The following is a 22,539-nucleotide window of genomic DNA, read 5'->3' as shown; positions in this document are numbered from 1 at the left end:
CTTGCCAGGCACAACCAAGTGGAATGAGTAAAATACCTTGCAAGGTTTATGTGGTTTAGCACAGTGATGGGTTCCATGGACTGCATAGTCATTGCTTTTCAAGAAGCATTTGTCAAGTTTCCAAATTCTGGGCTAAAAGAGATTCTGCTGCCTCAATATGTCGCCAATGTCCAGAGTCATGAGTATTTTGTTGTCATATGCACCAAAATAGAACAATACAATTCTTACCAACAGTGTGTAATGTGTAACTGAAGGCAGTACACAATGCTGAAAGAGTGGGTCATCATAGCGAGTTTTTGTTAGATATAGCGTGGTAACAGGCCCTTTGGCCCACAGAGTCCACGCCGACCATCGATCACCCATACATTAGTTATGTTAGGTACACAAAATTGCTGGGGAAACTCAGCGGGTGCAGCAGCATCTATGGAGCGAAGGAAATAGGCGACGTTTCGGCCCGAAACGTCGCCTATTTCCTTCGCTCCATAGATGCTGCTGCACCCGCTGAGTTTCCCCAGCAATTTTGTGTACCTTCGATATTCCAGCATCTGCAGTTCCCTTTTGAACACATTAGTTATGTTATCCTGCTTTCGCATCCTACACACTAGGGGCAATTTACAGAAATCAATTAATCTACAAACTTGCACGTCTTTAGAATGTGGAAGAAAGCCGGATCACCCGGAGAAAACCCATGCAGTCACAGGGAGAACGTACAAGCTTCGCACAAACATCACCCAGGTCTCTGGCACAGTGAGGCAGCAGCTATACCACTTGAACTATCCTGCTCACCCCTGTTTTCCTCTTTCCTTGTACTGTGCCACTTTACTGAGGGAAATAAACAGAGACCAAATGTTTCTACGTTGGTACAGGCACTGGGGATGGGAGAAGGGAGGTGGTATCAGAACAAAAGAAACCCAGCATTCTATTCCATTCTTCTCCTGTGGAAACAAGAGGGTAATTTTCAGAAGAAAATGCTAATTGAGTCATTATACACTATTTCTGTGCTACTCAATACTTTTAACCTAATCTAGATATATCATAGGTCTATTTAGATTGTTATAAATATCTTGCTGAAGGGCTGTTATCTGGTGAAAGTGGCAAAGCTCCTGCTCAGTTTAGCACCTTTGGTTTTGCAAGGCAAATACTGGTAAATAAATCTAAAAAATACATTTGTACTTTTCTTTTCATAGAATAAAATGATAAAAAAGAAAATTAAAATTATATGCGTGGTAATTGTTGTGGCAGCAGTGTTTTTTTACATCAGGTGTCTACGCTTTCAAAGGCTTCCGAATAAATTAGCTTGTGTTTGCATGATTCTAGGGTCAACAGAGAACTCAAACATGGAGCTGATCACCCTGACATGTACCTGTGTAGCTGCTGCTCTTTTCTGGCTTCTCCTGACTCTCTTCATTCGGAAACTCAAAAAGGTAGGTCCAAGATACTACCCTAATCAAATCTTAGATTGTCATTCATTGACGATATTAGTGTGTAGGAAGGAACAGCAGATGTTGGTATATATCGAAGATAGACATGAAGTGCTGGAGTAACTTAGCGGGTCAGGCAGCATCTCTTGAGAAAAAGGAAAACATTGATGATGTTAGACCTGCTGTGTGCATCGAAAACTCTTTTGGTTATAGGACAAGTTAAAAATAATATCTCCATTATAATGCATGTTGTGTATCTTCAAACTGCTTTTACGTATTGCTGTAGCACACTGGGGGCTTCAAATTTTCTGGCAATCGGAGTCACATGAGCACGCTTCCTTAACGCTATAAGGTAAACATAAGTGTACCCATTAGCAAGCTACTGCTGTTAAAGAAGGAACTGCAGATGCTGGAAGATCGAAGGTACACAAAAATGCTGGAGAAACTCAGCGGGTGCAGCAGCATCTATGGAGCGAAAGAAATAGGTGACGTTTCGGGCCGAAACCCTTCTTCAGTCTGAAGCAGGGTTTCGGCCCGAAACGTCACCTATTTCTTTCGCTCCATAGATGCTGCTGCACCCGCTGAGTTTCTCCAGCATTTTTGTGTACCTAGCAAGCTACTGCTGATCTGTTGTCTTCAAGTATGCAGGTACAGTAGGCAGTGAAGAAAGCGAATGGCATGTTGGCTTTCATAACAAGAGGAGTTGAGTATTGGAGCAAAGAGGTCCTTCTGCAATTGTACAGGGCCCTAGTGAGACCACACCTGGAGTATTGTGTGCAGTTTTGGTCCCCTAATTTGAGGAAGGACATTCTTGCTATTGAGGGAGTGCAGCGTAGGTTTACATGGTTAATTCCCGGGATGGTGGGACTGTCATATGTTGAGAGAATGGAGCGGCTGGGCTTGTATACTCCGGGAGTTTAGAAGGATGAGTGGGCATATTATTGAAACATATAAGATTATTAAGGGTTTGGACATGCTAGAGGCAGGAAACATGTTCCAAATGTTGGGAGAATCCAGAACCAGGGGCCACAGTTTAAGAAAAGGGGTAAGCCATTTAGAACGGAGACGAGGAAACACTTTTTCTTACAGAGAGTTGTAAGTCTGTGGAATTCTCTGCCTCAGAGGGCGGTGGAGGCCGGTTCTCCGGATACTTTCAAAGACACAAAAGACAACAGCTGCTGTAATCTTGAGCAAAAGGAGCAACCCCAGCTGAGTTCCTCTATCACTATGGTTTTTGTTTAGTTTAAAGATCCAGCGTGGAAAGAGACCCTTCAGCCCTGCGAGTCCATGTTGACTAATAATCACCCATACACTAGTTATATTCTACACACTAGGGACAATTCACAGAAGCCAATTAACCTACAAACCTGCTTGTCTTTTGAACATGGAAGGAAACTGGAGCACCTGGAGAAAACCCATGCAGTCACGTCACGAAGGGTCAAGTACATCTCGAGACAGACTAAAACAATACTATATTGAGAATAATGAGATGACTGAGGTGATAAAGGTAAAGGCAGAACAAGAGACAAAATAAATGTTTGAGGGAGATGAAGTGGTGTTGGAGATAAATTTCAGACTGCTAAAGTGGACCATTTTCACAGCCACTTGTGATGTTATTTATGCCATTGATTCAGTGTTATGGATAATGTGGAAGTGAGATTGATGGGATCCAAGAGGTAGATGCAATTCTGTGAAAATACAATGTATTCCAAAGCTTTGGAAACATTAATGGACAGTCATGTAAAAGACAACATGAGAATTGAGTTTTCTCTGCTGGAGATGGAAATGGATGTCAGCTGAAAATGTAATACAAAGAATGTTGATGTTGAAACAAAATTAAGCACAGATTGGGAAAACTCAGATGAAATTTCACCTGCTATTTTTTGCCAATATGAATGAAAGTCAGATGAAAGTTCATATATTTTTAAAGGGTTCATGGACTGTGTCCAGGGTTAACAGTTTTAAAAAGTATTTTTAATTTAAATTGGCTTTAAAAAACGGCCACGTAAAAATATTAGTGAATACTGCTTTCCTTTTAGAATTGTATATGATTTGCCCAATTAAACAAATGTTTTCAACAAATATTTTGCAAATTTCTGATGCCTTTCTTGCTGAATACCCTTTCACTTTCTAAACAAATAATTGTTCTTGTTATATAAACCTTAACACTGAATGATTGTTTTATTCATGCCGGATTCATCAAGACAGTCTGGCAGGATACATTGAGCATTGATTAGTCCAGTGAAAGATGCCATTTAATTTTGACTGGATCACACTGCCAGTTTTGTCGCAAGCTATTGAACCTTGAAGGTTACTTCATTGGAAATGCTTAATGGTACAATGTTTTTCTTTCCAACTACAAACCATTAAGATGATGTGTGTTGGCATGATGTCTGAATGACACCAGTGGACAAATGTGTGGGCCCACACAAGTGTTTTCTCATGCTTTGGTTTTCCAGCCTAGATCTGCAGAGACAAAAACTGACTACCTGTCAATCATAATGGACCCAGATGAAGTACCCCTTGATGAGCGATATCTCCCTTACGATGACAATAAATGGGAATTTCCTCGAGACAGACTAAAGCTAGGTATGAGCACAAAAATGTAATGCTCGCTCTAGAGTACAAGGTAACATATACTGGCCATTCTTAATTCTCAATTGACAGCTTTTGATCTTAATAAACCTTGAGTAATGATAACTAAGTTCTTCTCTATATCCATGTTAAGTAATTCACATAAATTCAGGCTAATCCATCAAACTACACTATTGGATCATTTACACCAGACTTCCAGATAGGTTTAGGTTGAGGTTTATGTTCAGATTTAGATTTATTGTTGTCACTTGTAACAAGAGGTACAGTGAAAAGGTACACAAAAATGCTGGAGAAACTCAGCGGGTGCAGCAGCATCTATGGAGCGAAGGAAATAGGCGACGTTTCGGGCCGAAACCCTTCTTCAGACTGAAGGATCGTATTAATGTGCGGGGATCGCTGGTCGGCGCGGACCCGGTGGGCCGAAAGGGCCTGCATCCGCACTGTATCTCTAAACTAAACTAAACTAAACTCTATTAGTAGTATATAATGTGTTTCCATTTCATTCAACATTTCTTGCTTACAGTTTCGAAGTTAACTCAATCTCAGACGAAATAATATAATGACAACTTTTAAACATTGATTTTCTTCTCTGCACAGCAGAATCCAAAATATTTGTCTTTATAAAGTTAAACTTGATAATCTGCCTTTGTGATTGATTGGAACTATGGCCCAAAAACAAAATATTCCAAATAATTAACAATGTGTACCTTAGACATGGTCTTGTCCATGTCGACCAAGTTGGCATACTAATCTAATTTGTAATTGTAAATTAATAAACCCTTCCTATCCATATATCTCCCAAAATGTCTTTTTGAAAAACGTAATTGTATTTGCTTCATACATAGAAACATAGAAACATAGAAAATAGGTGCAGGAGGAGGTCATTCGGCCCTTTGAGCCAGCACCGCCATTCATTGTGATCATGGCTGATCGTCCCCTATCAATAACCCGTGCCTGCCTTCTCCCCATATCCCTTGATTCCACTAGCCCCTAGAGCTCTATCTAACTCTCTCTTAAATCCATCCAGTGACTTGGCCTCCAATGCCCTCTGTGGCAGGGAATTCCATAAATTCACAACTATCTGGGTGAAAATTTTTTTCTCACCTCAGTCTTAAATGACCTCCCCTTTATTCTAAGACTGTGGCCCCTGGTTCTGGACTCGCCCAACATTGGGAACATTTTTCCTGCATCTAGCTTGTCCAGTCCTTTTATAATTTTATATGTTTCTATAAGATCCCCCTCATCCTTCTAAACTCCAGTGAATACAAGCCTAGTCTTTTCAATCTTTCCTCGTATGACAGTCCCGCCATCCCAGGGGTTAATCTCGTGAACCTACGCTGCACTGCCTCAATCACAAGAATGTCCTTCCTCAAATTAGGAGACCAAAACTGTACTCCAGATGTGGTCTCAGCAGAGCCCTATACAACTGCAGAAGAACCTCTTTACTCCTATGCTGAAATCCTCTTGTTATGAAGGCCAACATTCCATTAGCTTTCTACACTGCCTGCTGTACCTGTAAGCCAACTTTCAGTGACCGATGTACAAGGACACCCAGGTCTCGCTGCACCTCCCCCTTACCTAACCTAACCCCATTGAGATAATAATCTGCCCCCTTGTTTTTGCCGCCAAAGTGGATAACCTCACATTTATCTATATTATACTGCAATTGCCACGCATCTGCCCACTCACTCAACCTGTCCAGGTCACCCTGCAACCTCCTAATATCCTCTTCACAGTTCACACTGCCACCCAGCTTTGTGTCATCCGCAAACGTGCTAGTGTTGCTCCTAATTCCCTTTTCCAAATCATTAATATATATGGTAAACAGTTGCGGCCCCAACACTGAGCCTTGCGGCACTCCACTCGCCACTGCCTGCCATTCTGAAAAGGACCCGTTCACTCCTACTCTTTGCTTCCGTTCTGCCAACCAATTTTCTATCCATGTCAACACCCTACCCCCAATACCATGTTCTCTAATTTTAGTCACCAGTCTCCCGTGCGGGACCTTATCATAGGCTATCTGAAAGTCTAGATACACTACATCCACTGGCACCCCTTCATCCATTTTACTTATCACATCCTCAAAAAATTCCAGAAGATTAGTCAAGCATGATTTCCCTTTCATAAATCCATGTTGACTTGGACTAATCCTTTTACTGCTATCCAAATGCCCCATTATTACCTCTTTAATAATTGACTCCAGCATCTTTCCCACCACCGAAGTCAGGCTAACTGGTCTGTAATTCCCTATTTTTCTCTCTTGCTCCTTTTTGAAAAGTGGGATAACATTAGCTATCCTCCAATCCACAAGAACTGATCCTGAATCTATTGAACATTGGAAAATGATCAACAATGCGTTCACTATTTCTAGAGCCACCTCCCTGAGGACACCGGGACGTAGACCATCAGGCCCAGGGGATTTATCATGCTTCAGTCCCATTAGCCTACCCAATACTATTTCTCGCCTAATGAAAATTTCTTTCAGTTCCTCTACCCCCTTAGATCCTCTGATTTTTACCATTGATTTTTAAATTCCATTGGTGTTTGTAGAGTGATTCAAGGTGCATACAGTGATCACATGAAAACAATGATACACATATGACATTTACACTTTGCAACAACACTGCATGGTAATGGATAAAAAGTAATAAGCTTGTGTGTATTGCAATGCCCCATAGCATATCTGAGGATGGTTGAGAGAATGTAAATACCTATCTCATGAATTTCCATGCTTATCTCAATCCTAGGTAAAGCTCTTGGCCACGGGGCTTTTGGGAAGGTGGTGGAAGCTTCTGCTTTTGGCATCAATAAATCAGCCACATGTAAAACCGTTGCCATTAAAATGCTGAAAGGTACTTTGACTTTGATGTTTCAAAACTATCATAATGGTTACTTCAGCTTAAAACCTGGTTCAATGGTTCAATATGCTTTTTTGTCACTTGTACCAAAGTACAGTGAAATTATTTTTTGCATACAGTTCAGTGACAATCCTACTACACATAGCACAATTATACTAAGTACGAGAGTGTTAGATAGTAGACCATACACAAGAGTTGTCTCGTTTTAGGCAATATCTTGTTCCCCTTAAGTTCAAAATTTAAAAAAATGTTAGAATGTTAATTTGGCCATAAACGTCTGCTGTCCTGGTGGTGGCACTTGATTTAAAATAAATGCTTGATAAGAATATAATACCGTATAGTGAAAGGTCTGGAATGAGTGGATGTGGAGAGGGTGTTTCCACTAGTGGGTGAGTCTAGGACCAGAAGGCATAGCCTCAAAATAAAAAGACATATCTTTAGAAAGGAGGTAAGGAGGAATTTCTTTAGTCAGAGGTTGACGACTGTGGCATTTATTGCCACAGGCGACTGTGGAGGCCAAGTCATTGCGTATTTTTAAGGCACGAGATTGACAGATATAATTAATTGGTAAGGGTGTCAAGGGTTATGGGGAGAAAGCAGACGAATGGGGTTGAGAGGGAATGATAGATTAACCACGACTGAATGACAGAGTAGACGCAATGGGCCGAATTGCCTACTTCTGCTCCTATGATTTATGAACATTATGAAATGAGTCTGTAAAATAATAAATGCTTGTTCTATCATTAAGAGATCTAAAAATTATTGAATTATTCTAAATCCTTATGTGCATGATTTGTATTTGTACTTAATTTGTTTGTGTACAACATTGGTGTACAACATTTGTTTGTACATGAATAGATATTGAACATGTTGTACTTCTAACTCTAAATTGTTTAATGATATTTTCTTTGAAGAGGATGCCACAGCCAGTGAACATAAAGCTTTAATGTCAGAACTAAAGATCCTGATTCATATCGGAAACCATCTAAATGTTGTGAATTTGCTGGGAGCATGCACCAGACATGGAGGTTTGTAACATTACGACTGCCTTAACAGTGTAATAGAACTTAATAGAATAGAACAAAATGTTCGTCAATGTTTGACTGAAATGTTGGGTTATTTTTTATTAAAAAATAATAACAATGTGATTGTAGAATAATGTGATTGTAGGGGTGCCATGGTGGTGCAGCAGTAGAGTTGCTGCCTTATAGAGCCAGAGGTCCGGGTTCGATACTGAATGTGGGTGCTATCCATACACAGTTTGTACGTTCTCCCCGTGACTTGAGTCTGTTTTCTCTGGATGCTCTGGTTCTCTCCCACATTCCAAAGGCATACAGTTTTGTAGATTAATTGGCTTGGTAAATTTGTAAAAATTGTCCCTATTGTGTGTAGGATTGTGCTAGTGTATGGAGATCGCTGGCCAATGCGGACTCGGTGGGCCGAAGGGCCTGTTTCTGCGCTGTATCTCTAAACTAGAAGATCACAAAAAGCAAAACAAACTGCATATGCTAAAAATCTGAAATTAAAACAGAAAATACTGGAGATACTCAGAACATAGAATGTAAAACAGTACAGCACAAGAACAGGCAATTTGGCCCACAAAGCCTGTGCTAAACATGATGCCAAACCAACTATTATCTGTCTGCACATAATCTACATCTAGGGATTGTCAGTAGAAAGAGAAGAGTTAATTACATTTAATGAAAAGATTTAAGGTGATGACCTATCATCAGAACAATTGCTATCAGGTCATTGACTTGAAACATTCTTTCTAGTAGAAGTATGAGTTCAGACAGATGGGAATAAGGAAATGAAAGAGTGTCCATGGAAACCATGAACAGGATTATTGTTGGTAGATGCTGCAATGATTTCCAATGGGTAGATACCAACAGAGGCATGGACAGTGTTCAATTACAAGTCCAATGTTATTTAATAAGAATATGCCTGTGCTTACCACTGTACCAGCAGCAACCTTGTTCCCTCAAGCCCACTTCTGATCAGCCAGACCCTATACAATACATAGTTGTCCTGAAAAAAATAACGACCTGCTTCCAGAAAGCCCTGATGTATCGATAATCCATGGCCTTAGCTGTCAAAATTCTCAAAAGATTTGCTTGTCTCCGACATTCATAAGCACTCAAAACAAATTAATGGCTGCTAAAAATAAAATGTCTTTGAAAATAGAAGTAAATGTCCCACCTGCCTGCGTTTGGCTTGTATCCCTCTAAACCTGTCCTATCCTGCCTAAATGTTTCTTAAACGTTGTGATAGTACCTGCCACAACTACCTCCTCTGGCAACTTGTTCTATAAACCCTCCACCCTTTGTGTGGAAAAAGTTACCCCTTATGTTCCTATTAAATCTTCCCCCCCCCTACCTTGAACCTATGTCCTCTGGTTCTCGATTCCCCTACTCCTGCGCAAGAGAATCTGTGCGTCTACTCGATCTATTCCTTTCATGATTCCCCTCACCCCTCATCCTCCTACGCTCCAAGGAATAGAGCCCTAGCCTGCTCAACCTCTCCCTGTAGCTCAAGCCTGTTTCCTAGCACTATCCTCGATAATCTTTTCTGCACCCTTTCCATCTTGACATCTTTCCTATACCATGGTGCCCAGAGTGTCTGGATGGCTTGTAGATTGTTAATCTGAATCTCCCCGCAGAAACAAAACTGTGCACCACAACTCCAAAAGCAAATGATTGATGCCTCAGTTGGACATTTTGAACCGTGCAGTATATATACTGTAATACTGCAACTGGCTCCTGGAGCTTAGAATCGCCTGAAGATTTCCTACAAGAGGTGTGCAACTGATGACATTGAGAGCTGAGTGAAGAATGGAAGTGTTATATATCAGTGCCATGTTTCAAAAACATTAATTAATGCGAATGTCATCATCAAAACACCTTATGAATTTTAAAGTTTCAAAAATACGTTATTACAAAGAAAAAATGTTTTGATCTTAAAACATAGATTAATTTTAAATGCATCCTGAGTACCACTTACAGAACCAGTTTGTGCATTCGACAAAATCATTTGTATTGATTTCCTGATGTGCAGAAACAAAGGGCAAGGTTCTTGATTCAAATACAAATTTGGATAATTGCTTCATGTCTAATCCTAGAGTATCAATTTAATTAAACAAATCTATACTGTGCCCTATTTTTCTTGACGCAGATCCTTTGATGGTGATTGTTGAATACTGTAAATACGGCAATCTCTCCAACTATCTTCAGACCAAGAGGCATAAATTTGTGTTGCACAAGGTGAATGTACGTAACTATCTATTTCAAAATATCTTACTGAATTATTAACCTTCCGTTCTATTGAATGTAACTGATGGACAATATTCTCACACACATCGGGAAAATTCTGAACATCGCACCTATTAAAAGCCTATTCACTAATGATGATTTTATTGAACAAATTTGTAACAAACAATCGATTTCCTTTTATTCTTGTTAAACAATGGTATTTATGATGGAGTTAGTCTCTTATTTAATGGTTGCCATGGCTGGGATGTGACTCGCCGTAGTGAATGGGTGAGTGATAGAGGGGTGGAGTTGATGGTGCGGTGGAGAGGACAGAGAAAGAAAATCTGCAAATAATTTCTATTTAGTAAACATAATGTAGTAGAAAGCTGTGAGTTAGGTTTAACAATGGAACAGTACATTTTAAGTGGAATAACCTGTAACTCTGCTATCATATCAAGTTTTTAATGCATCAACCAAGATCAATGAAATATCCAAGACAACACTTTTGCCCTGCTTTCTATCCATTTCTAGGAAACTGCATTACAAGCAGATCACATTCAAGAAAAGATCCCTATGGAGGGGAAAAAGAGACGGCTGGCTAGTGTTACGAGTTCTGAGAGTTCCACCAGCTCTGGATTTGATGAAGATAAAACTCTAAGTGATGTTGAAGAGGAAGAGGAGGGTAAGAACTGATTCCTTCCTGATTTCTTCCTGATTTACAGCCTTCAAAGTTATTTTTACATCAGACTGAGTATCTTTGATGTCCTTGCTGATTATCTCTCTAATAAACATCCGTGGGATATTCTTAATAGGAGGAGACACACCTTTCAAGTTTGAAAAATAATAAAAATACACGATGTACTATGTGTAAAAAAAAATGTTTTTCTTATCAGCACATCTGTAGTTTTCCAGATCTGTAGAGAGGAAACCTCACCTAGTTATTTTGCCACTAATCTCTGGGAGGTGAAAGGGTGTAGCTGAGTATTAGCAAACATGGCAGGAATAAAAAGGCAGATATCAGTAGTAGCTGTAGCTTTGCCATGCTTTGATCACTGATTAACCAAGTGAGCGGTAATTTAGCCATCCTATCCCACAGAGACAACAGCAAGACATAGAACATTGAATGCAAAACATAGAACAGTGCAGCACAGGAACAGGCCCCGTGGGCCATAATGTCTGTGCTGAACATGATGCCAAGCTAAACTAATCTCATCTGCCTGCACATGATCCACATCCCTCCATTCCCAGCATATCCATGTTCCTATCCAAAAGCCACTTAAACGCTACCATCGTATGTGCCTGCACCACCACCCCTGGCAGAGCGTTCCAAGTACCCACTGTTAAAAACTTGTCCTGCACATCTCTTTTAAACTTTGCCTTTTCACTTTAAAGTTATGTCCTTTAGTCTTTGATATTTCCGCTCTGGGCAAAACGTTATGATTGTCTACGTTATCTATGCCTGAGAAAATCCTGAGAATATTCAGAAATGGATTCTAAAAGGCCTGTCCCACTTACGCGATTTATTCGGCGACTGCCGGCGACTGTCACAGTCGTAGCAGGTTGCTGAAAAAGGCTCGACTGGACCCCCCCCCCCCACCCCATGACAACCTACCACCTAGTCGATGTCAAGCTACGGCAAGCTACCGACAACCAGCGACCCAATCGGTCGCGACTTAGGATGTCCACCTACGACCACACCTATGACAACCTACAATCACACAGCCGACAACCTACGACAACCAAAGTCAACCTGCGTCCACCTGCGACAAGCTACGACAAGCAACGAACCTGTCGGCGAGAACTGAAGACAATTCAGTCGCCGGTACCTGTCGTAGGTTGACGTAGGTAGTCGCCAATGGAATTCACCGAAGTCAGCATCCGGCGACAACCAACGTCACCTGGCGACAACCTGCGTCATCCGTGTGACAACCTATGACAGCACCTACGGCAGGAGAAGACAAGCTACGTCAAGCCCACAGTCGCCGAAAAGTTTTGAACATTTCAAAATCCAGCGGCGACCAGAAGAATTTTTCGACTCTTTAGGCGACTTGAGGAGACTACTCACGACCATATAGGCATCACCCCGCGACCAGGTGCAAACAGCCTAGTCGCCTGTAGTCACCGAAAAATTGCCTAAGCGTGACAGGCCCTTAAGGCCTCCCCCTGCTCTACCTCATCTCTGTTCGTGTTCATTGCTGGCATCTTTACTTTTCTGATCTAAGACAGTCTGAGATATTTGGTTACTCTTCTTTCTCCACAGATGTTGCCCGATCTCCATAATACTTCCAGCACATTTTGTTTTTATTTTAGATTACTAACCTCCCAGGTCTTTTACAGACAAATTATCACTTCGGTAAGGTAACAAAGAACAAACAACATCATCACATCAGTTCCATGACTTGTGTCCGGGAACAGAGAAGAACATTTGGATTGTTGTGATCAAATTTGGATATAGTTGGCACTAGTACAAATGAACTCTGTTGGAACCTAGGACATTGGAATATAGTGAATTTTACCCTTTGTAGCTACATTAATTCCAATAGTTTATATTATACATATCTTACTATTGCATTTTTGTGCAATGTTTTTAATTAAAAGAATTTCCTGATATATAGTTTTGCTTGTTGATGACAAGCTGTTTGCCCAACTTAAATGGGGAAAAAATTGGAAATTGATGTACGTATTGGTCATGGCAGAGGTGTATCAGCAGTGTTGCAGATTGTAGGAGAATTACTGGAAAGATATTTTATGGAAAAAGGAAAGATTAATGATCTCCAGTAATGTGGGAGCCTATCATAAGAAACACAGTGCCAATTGTGAATTGTTATGAATGGCGAGGAAGAATGTAATTGCTTATTATATTGAGTTACTTTACGAGGATGCCACAAAAGTGTGCTTGAGGTGATTGTGGCATTGCTGATCCCAGGGTTCCCATTAAATTAATCAAAAGAACATCATTATAGATAAAAAGTTAAAATACTGATAACATCTGTTGTCTGTAGCAAAAAGAAGACCCAGCAGGTCAGGTAGCATCCAAAGTGAAAGTGTAAAATGTAATATTCCAAATATTGTCCTTTGTCTAAGCACTTTTTGGGGAATTGACATCAATCTTGGTCCATGATTCAAAGGATAGATGTAATGATGGAATTGGTGAAGATTTCCTATCAAAAGATAATCTAATTGTGTAGAGACCTCTGTAGTTAACTGATGGAGTAGTAGAGTTGTAAATATCAGTTTATATTAAGGTGGTTCATTGTATTGCACTTAACAGAGAATCATTCTTTAGTTTAGCTTAGTTTAGAAATACAGCACAGAAACAGGCCCTAAAGTCCACCAAGTCCATGCCATCCAGCGATCCCCATACATTAGAACTATCCTACACACTAGGGACAAAATTTTACCTACAAACCTGTAGGTCTTTGGAATGTGGGAGGAAACCGGAACACCCAGAGAAAATCCATGCGGTCACAGAGAGAACGTACATACTACGTACAGTCAGCACCCATAGGCAGAATCGAACCTGGGTCTCTGGCGCTTAAGACAACACTCTACCGCTGCGCTACTATGTCGGCCCATTCTGATCTTTCCTTGAAACAGTACAGCACCAGAACATGCCCTTCATATTTGCGGATTCGGCAATGCTTTGTTATATCTTACAAGATCTGCTCCATGTAACCAGTCACATACTGGAGAACTTTTAATTTTCCATTTGTGTCTCAGACATCTGTTTCTCCCATACCTTGGGAGGGAGAGTGGGTAGAGAAGTGGCAGTTGAAATATAGTGTAGCAAAGTGTGGAGTCATACATTTTGGTAGTAGGAATAAAGGCGTAGACTATGTTCTAAATGGGGTGAGAATCCAGAAATCAGAGGTGCAAAGGGACTTGGAAGTGCTGGTGCAGGATTCCCAAAAGTTAATCTGCAAGTCGAATTGGTAGTAAAGAATGCAAACTCAATGCTACCATTTACTTCAAGAGGGTTGTATACAAAAACAGGGATGTAATGTTGAGGCTCTATAAGGCGCTGGTAAGGCTACATTTTGGAATACTGTGAGCAATTTTGGGCATTTTGGGAGGGATGTGCTGGCTCTGGAGAGGGTCCAGAGGAAGTTTACAAGAATGATCCCAGGAATGGGTAGGTTAACCTATGATGAGCGTTCGTCAGCACTGGGCCTGTACTCGCTGGAGTTTAGAAGAATGAGGGGGATCTCATTGAAACATACAGAATAGTGAAAGGCTTGGATAGACTGGATTTGGAGAAGATGTTTCCATTAGTGGGAGAGTTTAGGACTAGAGGTCATATCCTCAGAATTAAAGGATGTTCTTTTAGGAAGGAGATGAGGAGAAATGTCTTCAGTCAGAGGGTGGTGAATCTGTGGAATTCTTTGTCACATAATGCTGTAGAGGCCAAGTCAGTGGATATTTTTAAGGCAGAGATACATAGATTTGTGATTAGTACGTGTCAGAGGTTCTGGGGAGAACAGGAGAATGGGGTTAGAAGGGAGATATAGATCAGCCATGATTGAATGGCGGAGTAGACCTGATGGGCTGAATGGCCTAATTCTACTCCTATTCCTTATGACCTTATGACCTTGAGTGAATACCACCGCAGGCAATTGGAGCAAGCTTGGATAAGCCATTTTGGTCAACATGGATGAGTTGGGCCGAAGGGCTTGTTCTCTTGCAGTATGACTCATGACTCTAATACAGTTTAGAGTTATCATAAAATTCAGGGTAAATCAACTCCAGAGACTTTCTTCATTGAATCTTGCATGAGCTGTTTGCATGGGACTTCTGGTGAGTGCCATTGAAATTTCCAAGTTGCACCAGGATTGAAAATATAGAAAACATTTTAATCAACATTAAAGGATTGTATCTTATCATTCCCCATACAGTAGGGTCTTTCGAGGGGCAATGTTTGAGGAGGTGTACAAGAATTTTCTTTTACGTGAAGGCCTGGAACACACTGCCAGGGTGATGGTGGAGGCAGATACGTTTGCGACATTTGAGAGACATTAGGATGGGCACATGGATATGCAGGGAATGGAGGGATATAATTATGTGCAGGCATAAGTGATGGTCTTGGTGTCATGTTCGGCACAGACATTGTGGGCCGAAGGGCCTGTTCTTGTGCTGTACTGTTCTGCTCTATGTTTAATATTGAAGTAATACCTGCTGTAGCAATCCAGAATTAACTATTCACTCCCTTCTTTTTGAATAATTGATAGATGCTGATGACTTGTTCAAGCAAACAATGACCATGGAGGATCTGATCAGTTACAGCTTTCAAGTGGCTCGAGGCATGGAATTCTTAGCATCAAGAAAGGTTTGAGTACAATCTGAATAAAGATACTGAACCTCGGGGTAATTGATATCAGGAATAATTAAATATCACCTGTAGATTGGCTATTGGTAGATTGGTAGATTGGCATTCCAACTGTTACATTAAGATAATGTCTAATCAAAAAGAGCAAAACATTAGGGTGGAAGATTGATCAATATTTCATATTAATTAGACTTTTGTAACAAATAACAAGCTCACAACTTATCATTTGTTTTGCTACAATTTGATGCACATTTATTTTCACCTGCAATAATATCAGTGCAAATCAGTATGATACTAGTTGCAGTTTTACTATGGACTTTAGAATGGTGGGAAAGGTGTTGAACTCATTTATTTAATTAGTTTCTTGGAATAATAATTACTCATTAAATAACATTTGTAAAATCTAGGTATTTTAATTTCAGATAGAAAAATTAAATGCTGAAGCCAACCCTTCATCATAGGCAAATAAAATAATACAGAGAAATTATACACATTTGCACAAAAACAAAGTTTCCACACGATATATTGTACCAGCTTAAATTTCCGTGTCAATTAATAAGCGGGAGGAAATTAGCTATGATTTATATCTGCATGGCTTATATTTTCTTGCCCCCAAAAACATTTGAACAAGTACGTGGAAAGGACAGGTTCAGAGGGATATACCAAATGCAGGCTGGTGGGACTAGAGTAGTTGGGGTAGGCAAGTTGGGATTGTTAGAAGGGCCTGTTTCCACACTGTATGACTCTACGACTCTAATTGACGCAGTGCACATTTCGTCCAAGAAATTGGATATGCTGGGAATGGAGAGATATGGGTTATGCGCAGCCAGATAGAGTTGGGCTTGGCATCAGCACAGACACTGTGGGCTGAAGGGCCTATTCTTGTGCTATACTGTTCTATGTTCTATAAATTGGGGATTTGGGGAAAACCTACAATATTCATTATTTACCCACTAAAATCAATGGGGGCAGAAACTGCAGGCTGGGGAACTCAGTTCTAGAATTGACACTGCCATACCACCAGAGCATCTCCCAGCCTCACTTTCTAATATGTCACATCATATTTTTTAAACAATAGCATGACTTGCGTGCATCGGCCATTGACCAGCCTTCACTTAGACCTCTTGTGGGACAACTCATTGCACAGGTCTTGGTCAGGCCGCTTTGGCGGAAACGTAATGTGGGCCAAGAGCAGACTGGAGAACATCATGACCTCCTCCCTACCTCCACACTTGGCTTCATGGCTTTTGTTTCAGCTGTTGTGCTGTGGTTGCCTCGGGAAAAATGTTTTAGTGCTAACTTGCTTCCCAGCAGTTAGCCGGGTTGGGAGATTGCAACCTTCACGTGGTCCGCCCTGTTTCGACGAATGCAATCAACCCGGCGTGCACAATCAAATAAGATCAAATAGAACAATTTGTCCTACACCTTTAGGCTGTGCACGCCATACGCAAGAAGAAGAAGAAGCAGTTAGCCCAGCAATGATGCAGTAGTTGTGACCTTAGGTCATAATGAACTGCATTCAATTCATTTTTGGCAAACTTTACGAACACTACACCGCATGTATAGTGCAGAGACAGATGATGAGTCAAATTTCAACACTTTTAGTGCTAGCCATTCAAGTGCACCACATTGAGTAAATCCATTTCTCACATCATGATTAAAAAGTCGAATAAAATGCTGAAAGCTCAGGCATTTCTTCAGCAAAATATGCATGACACATAATTAATTGGTTCAAAATTATGCAGTAACTCAGCGGGTCAGAAGCACAGTCTAGTGTCTTTCCGCTGCTGGATATTGAAGGCCAGAATCCAGTGGGCAGCCCTCAAACAAGGGAAGGGATATTATCCTAGGGGACAACAAGAGTGGCAAGGGTGCTTGATTTAAAGATAGTTGCGAACACTACTGAATGTGACATGAATGTATGTTATGAATGCTACACATATGTCTAAGATAGAGGTTTGTGGATTTTGGTGACAAGGAATCCAAGGATGCCTTTAAAAGAGTTGAAGTGGAGAAGCAGTCGCGAACTTATTGTATAGCAGAGCAGATATAAGGGATTGGATGATCTACAGCCCATTCATCTAATGGTACAATGTTTCCAGACCCCATGCTTATGAATACCAACATTAGCAACGGTCAATTGATATTAATTCTTTCAAATTGCTTTGTAAAAATCGCACAATTTAATCAACATTTTTTCAACTGAATCATAGTTAAAATAGAAGATACTGAACATAGAACAAAGTACAGCACAGGAACAGGCCCTTCAGCCCACAACATCCATGCCGAACATGATGACAAGATGAACTAGTCTCATCTATCTGCACGTGATCCACTGGAAAGAGAGAGTTGAATAGAAATTCCAGTTAAAGCATAAGAAGTCTGGTATTGCCAGCATTGGTAACCATCTTCTTTGAAAATCAAGAGTTGTTAAAGATGACATAAAATAATTAAATGACACTTGGACAGGTACATGGATAGGAAAGATTTGAAGGGATATAGACCAAACACTGGCAAATGGGTCCAGCTTAGATGGAGCGCCTTGGTCGGTAAGGAGGAGTTGGACCAATGGATCTGTTTCCATGTTGTATGACGCTAAGACTTCATAATAGACAATAGGTGCAGGTGTAGGCCATTCGGCCCTTCGAGCCAGCACCGCCATTCAATCTTCCAAACACACAGGAGCTTGGAACAAATCTAGTATTACTTTGACCATTCCTATTTTAAGGGTACAGTTGATGCAGGAAGACAAAAGTCAATGGAGTGTGTGTCACTTCCATTCACTGTTTGGTCCATCTTCCTCTGTCCATTGCTTTACACAACTTGTGGCAGATCCTGTTCTTTGCCCTGTTGCGCTGTGAAACTGTCACTGAAAAGTCAAAGACAATTTTTTTCTTGCCTGTTATGTGTTGCCAAGTTAAAATGTTCACATAAGCAATGCTGAGGCATATCTGGAAGCACAGTATGAGGCTGGATTTGTGTAGCCCTCCTCTTCCTCCCATCTAGGATTGGAATGAAAGATTATTACATTTTTACTGTACTTTCAAATCGCGATTTCAGAAAACAAATGCATTTGTTACGTATGTTCTGAGGAACTCAAGCAGACTTACTTACTTCCTACTTGCTTCTGTCTAGATCCCCAGGAAAAATGATCATTTTTAGTATCATTAGGCAAAGAGGTTTCACTGAAAAAGTTTCATTGTAAATAATGATATCAGGAAACTCATGGCAATGATTGAGGAAATGAGTTTCAAGAATGTAACTCTTTTATTGCAGTGCATTCATCGAGACCTGGCAGCAAGAAATATCCTTTTATCTGAGAACAATGTAGTGAAGATCTGTGACTTTGGACTTGCACGAGATATTTATAAAGATCCTGATTATGTACGAAAGGGAGATGTAAGTTAATTTACTTGAAAATACATGAATAAATTGATATGTAAAAAATGGAAAGTTACCTGGCATTAGGAGTTGGTCATGTCCTCCATTCTTACAATGAGGCCAAATGTAAATTGGAGGAACAGCACCTCATATTTTGCTGAGGCATTTTACAACCCAGCAGTATGACAGTATGAATCTGAAGATGGGTCTCGACCCAAATCTCCTATTCCTTCACTCCAGAGATGCTGCCTGTCCGGCTGAGTTACTCCAGCTTTTTGTGTCTATCTTCAGTATGAATATTTATGTCTCTAAATTCAAGTAACCCTTTCACCCCTCTCTCTCCGTCCCTCCCCCACCCTAATCGTCGTACTAGTTTTACTGTCGTCCTGTGGATTTCCACTGTCTGAGTAACTCGTTATTAACTTTCCCACAGCCAACAATGGACCATTGTGCGATCTACATTTCCTTGGTTATCGTTGTTTTTTGCATATCTTCCATTCATTTGTCCTAAGTACCATCTATATCTCTCGTTCCCCTTTCCCCTGACTCAGTCTGAAGAAGGGTCTCGACCCGAAATGTCACTTATTCTCCAGAGATGCTGCCTGAACCGCAGTGTTACTCCAGCATTTTGTGTCTGGTTTATGTCAATAACTTTGTTCATCAATGTTTGCAGACAAGGCTCCCTCTCAAATGGATGGCCCCCGAATCTATATTTGACAAAGTTTACAACACTCGAAGTGATGTCTGGTCTTACGGAGTTTTACTGTGGGAAATATTTTCCTTAGGTACGTCGCAGTATCTACATTTATGTATTGTATTGAGGTGCAGGATGCTTTACTGGCGCACATTGATTGGCATGCAAATACGTGCAGATTATTTAGTTTAGTGTATTATTGCCACGTACCAAAATATAGTGAAAAGCTTTAGTGTGCATGATATTCAGTCAAGGAAAGACTATGCATTATTGCAATCAAGTCGTCTACTGTGCACAGATGAAGGATAAAGAGTACAGTATTTTAGTGCAAAGCTGTCTATATATTTATATTTACATAGACATGTGGTTTGGAATATGAAATATTTTATTTTGATTCGCAGTTGTTTGACTCACAATAAACTGCCCAACATTGCTGATAAAAATAAGTTTTTCAGTATCTCCAAAGTATTTTCTGTTTAGTATGACTCGGCAATGACACACACCCCTGCGCTAGTTGAATTGTATTGACTAACAGACTGGCCGTGCTTGACCTTTGACGCTTCCTTTTACCCTAACCACATCCTTACGAATCTCTGTAACCTCCTCCAGCCCCACAATGGTCTGATCTCTCTGAGCTTCCTCAGTTCTGCTATATAGAATTAGTCAAAATTGACAGTATGATCGTAACGGCACGTAGGTTAAAGGACCTAAACCCAACTTCACCCCAGTGATATATCTATTACGTTAGCCTAAACATTGTGGTCAGCTGTGAACTGATCCCTATGAAATCAACTTTCTCTTGTGCGATATTAGTTTAATTCTATGCATCCCTACCAGCTTGCAATTGGGATATTCATTGAGCCATAGGAAGATACGACATGGAGCAGGCCCTTCAGCTCCCAATTCTGTGCCGACTATCAACCCACTATTCCAACATGAATCCCATTATTTTATTCTCCACACATTTTCATTAACTATCCCCCAGATTCTACCACTCTCATACACACTTGGGACAAATTAACCTACCAACCTGCACATCTTTGGGATGTGGGAAGAAATTGAGCACTCACAGGAAACCCACAAGGTTACAGGAAGAATGGGCAACCAGAGATGATCTAAGGTCAGCATTGCACCCACGTCTCTAATGCTGTGAGGCAGCATCTCTACTGCTGCCCGACTGTTGTAAAATAGTTATAAAACTATAAAACTGAGGGTGGTGCAGTTGACATCGTAAGACATACAAAAATGTTCAAGGCCCCATATTGAACCCATTATGAATATGAAACATGAGTCATCATGAGAGTCATCTATAAATAACACATTATCTAAATGAAATTGAATGTAACTGCAGCATGCTTGTTACTAAGTAAAATTCTAATATGCCGTAATTTATTAATCTTGATAGACTGTTCAAAATGGCTCAGCATGCTTCCAATGTATCTAATTTTTATGCAGCCACCTTCTTGCATTTGCTTGGTATTTGCTAAAATTGATGTCTGGCTTATAGATAGGATAGCTTCTGACTACTGGTGGGTTATAGGCTGCTTGATCCCCTGTTGTTCTCTGTAATAAATGGGGAATGCAGCAGATATAATCCAGTCCTATTACTTCAACTGGTTGTTTGACAAGACCATGGACGATCACCGCAAGTCAACGAAGGAGAAGAGTCTTCAGGCGTTTATGGAATAATTAACAGCAAGATAGATAATAAATAATATTAATATATAATAGATAAGATCTCTATTGGACTCTGATAGTTCCCCACGTCTGTGTGTCCCAAGACCAACTATAATTAGCTATTTGATTAGCAGAGCTATATAGTCTGAAGAAGGGTCCCAACCTGAAATGTTGCCTGTCTCAAAACCTCTCCCGTTCTCAAAGCCTGGTTGACTCAGTCTTTCCAATAGGATTCTTAACAGCCTTCACCTGCCTCATCCTCCTCTATTTCATTGTCCATTAATCATTTTGAACTAGTTCAAATATCTGCACGCACATCTTCAGATTGTCAGACACTAGTTCAGGTACAGCACTGTGGCACAGCGGTGGGGTTGCTGCCTTACAGTGCTTGCAGCGCCAGAAATCCGGGTTTGATCCCGACCTCAGGGTCTGCTGTACGGAGTTTGTAGGTTCTCCCCATGACCAAGTGGGATTCCTCTGAGATCTCGGTTTCCTCACACACTCCAAAGACCATACAGGTTTGTAGGTTAATTGGCATGGTTAAAGTGTAAAAATTTGTCCCTAGTGTGTGTAGCATAGTGTTTATGTGCGGAGATCGCTGGGCGGTGCGGACTTGGTGGGCCGAAAGGCCTGTTTCCGTGCTGTATCTCTAAACTAAAAGTGAGTTGCCCAACAATATTTGTTTTTTTAGAGTGTAATGATGGTTCATTCTACCAACAGTCCTCTGTACACAATTCTCAGCACCAGAAATTATCAGCCAGACAAATTATCTCACTTGTTGCATTGCAGAGATTGAAGAGAAGGTGTTTTGAGATATGAGGGCACAAATCTCTGGATATCCTGGTTAAAAGTAAATGATTAAGAACTACACACTTCTGTGCATTGCATATGGTTGTAGCTTAACATGTGACAAGTTCCTGTCGCATTCACGTACCCCAAGTGCTCCAGTTTTCTCCCTTCTCCCAAAGATGAGTAGGTTGGTAGTTTAACGGTCACCGTGAACTGCCCGAGTATATAGATGAGTGTCAGAATCTGGGAGAAATTAATGGGAAATAGGCAAAATAAAATGGGATTAATGTAGGGTCAGTGTGAATGGGTGATCGGTGGTTGGCATAGACTGGGAGGGCCGAATGGTCTGTTTCCAACCTGCACGACTGTATGGTTCTATTTTCTTATCAGAGATTCCCCTTTCTTGCACATACAACCTCAGGCACAGACGAGCGGACAGCATCGCCACAAACAGAACACGCTTTTTTAAGAGCTTCTTCCCTGCCGCAGTGAGACTCTTGGCCAAAACAAAATGAACTGATGTCCTGACCTGCCTCATAGCGTATCATATTAT

At 40.7% G+C, this 22,539-nt stretch overlaps 1 protein-coding gene across 2 annotated transcripts in view; it reads left to right on the top strand.

The window, feature by feature from the left end:
- flt1 (fms related receptor tyrosine kinase 1) overlaps positions 1-22,539 on the top strand; it is a 135,644-nt gene that overhangs the window by 90,162 nt on the left and 22,943 nt on the right. Inside the window, exons 16-24 of one of the 2 annotated variants that reach the window (XM_033022838.1) lie at positions 1,318-1,424; positions 3,881-4,010; positions 6,764-6,868; positions 7,789-7,902; positions 10,046-10,134; positions 10,654-10,804; positions 15,348-15,445; positions 18,722-18,844; positions 19,500-19,611. In XM_033022838.1, coding sequence (XP_032878729.1) covers positions 1,318-1,424; positions 3,881-4,010; positions 6,764-6,868; positions 7,789-7,902; positions 10,046-10,134; positions 10,654-10,804; positions 15,348-15,445; positions 18,722-18,844; positions 19,500-19,611 — 1,029 coding nt within the window. Of the gene's footprint in view, positions 1-1,317; positions 1,425-3,880; positions 4,011-6,763; positions 6,869-7,788; positions 7,903-10,045; positions 10,141-10,653; positions 10,805-15,347; positions 15,446-18,721; positions 18,845-19,499; positions 19,612-22,539 lie in introns of both variants that reach the window. The other variant, XM_033022837.1, reaches the window with a different exon arrangement.

This window comes from Amblyraja radiata, chromosome 6, assembly GCF_010909765.2.
Source record: "Amblyraja radiata isolate CabotCenter1 chromosome 6, sAmbRad1.1.pri, whole genome shotgun sequence".
Taxonomy (NCBI): domain Eukaryota; kingdom Metazoa; phylum Chordata; class Chondrichthyes; order Rajiformes; family Rajidae; genus Amblyraja; species Amblyraja radiata.
The sequence above is the reverse complement of the archived record's forward strand: the minus strand, read 5'-3'. Positions and strand labels throughout refer to the sequence as shown.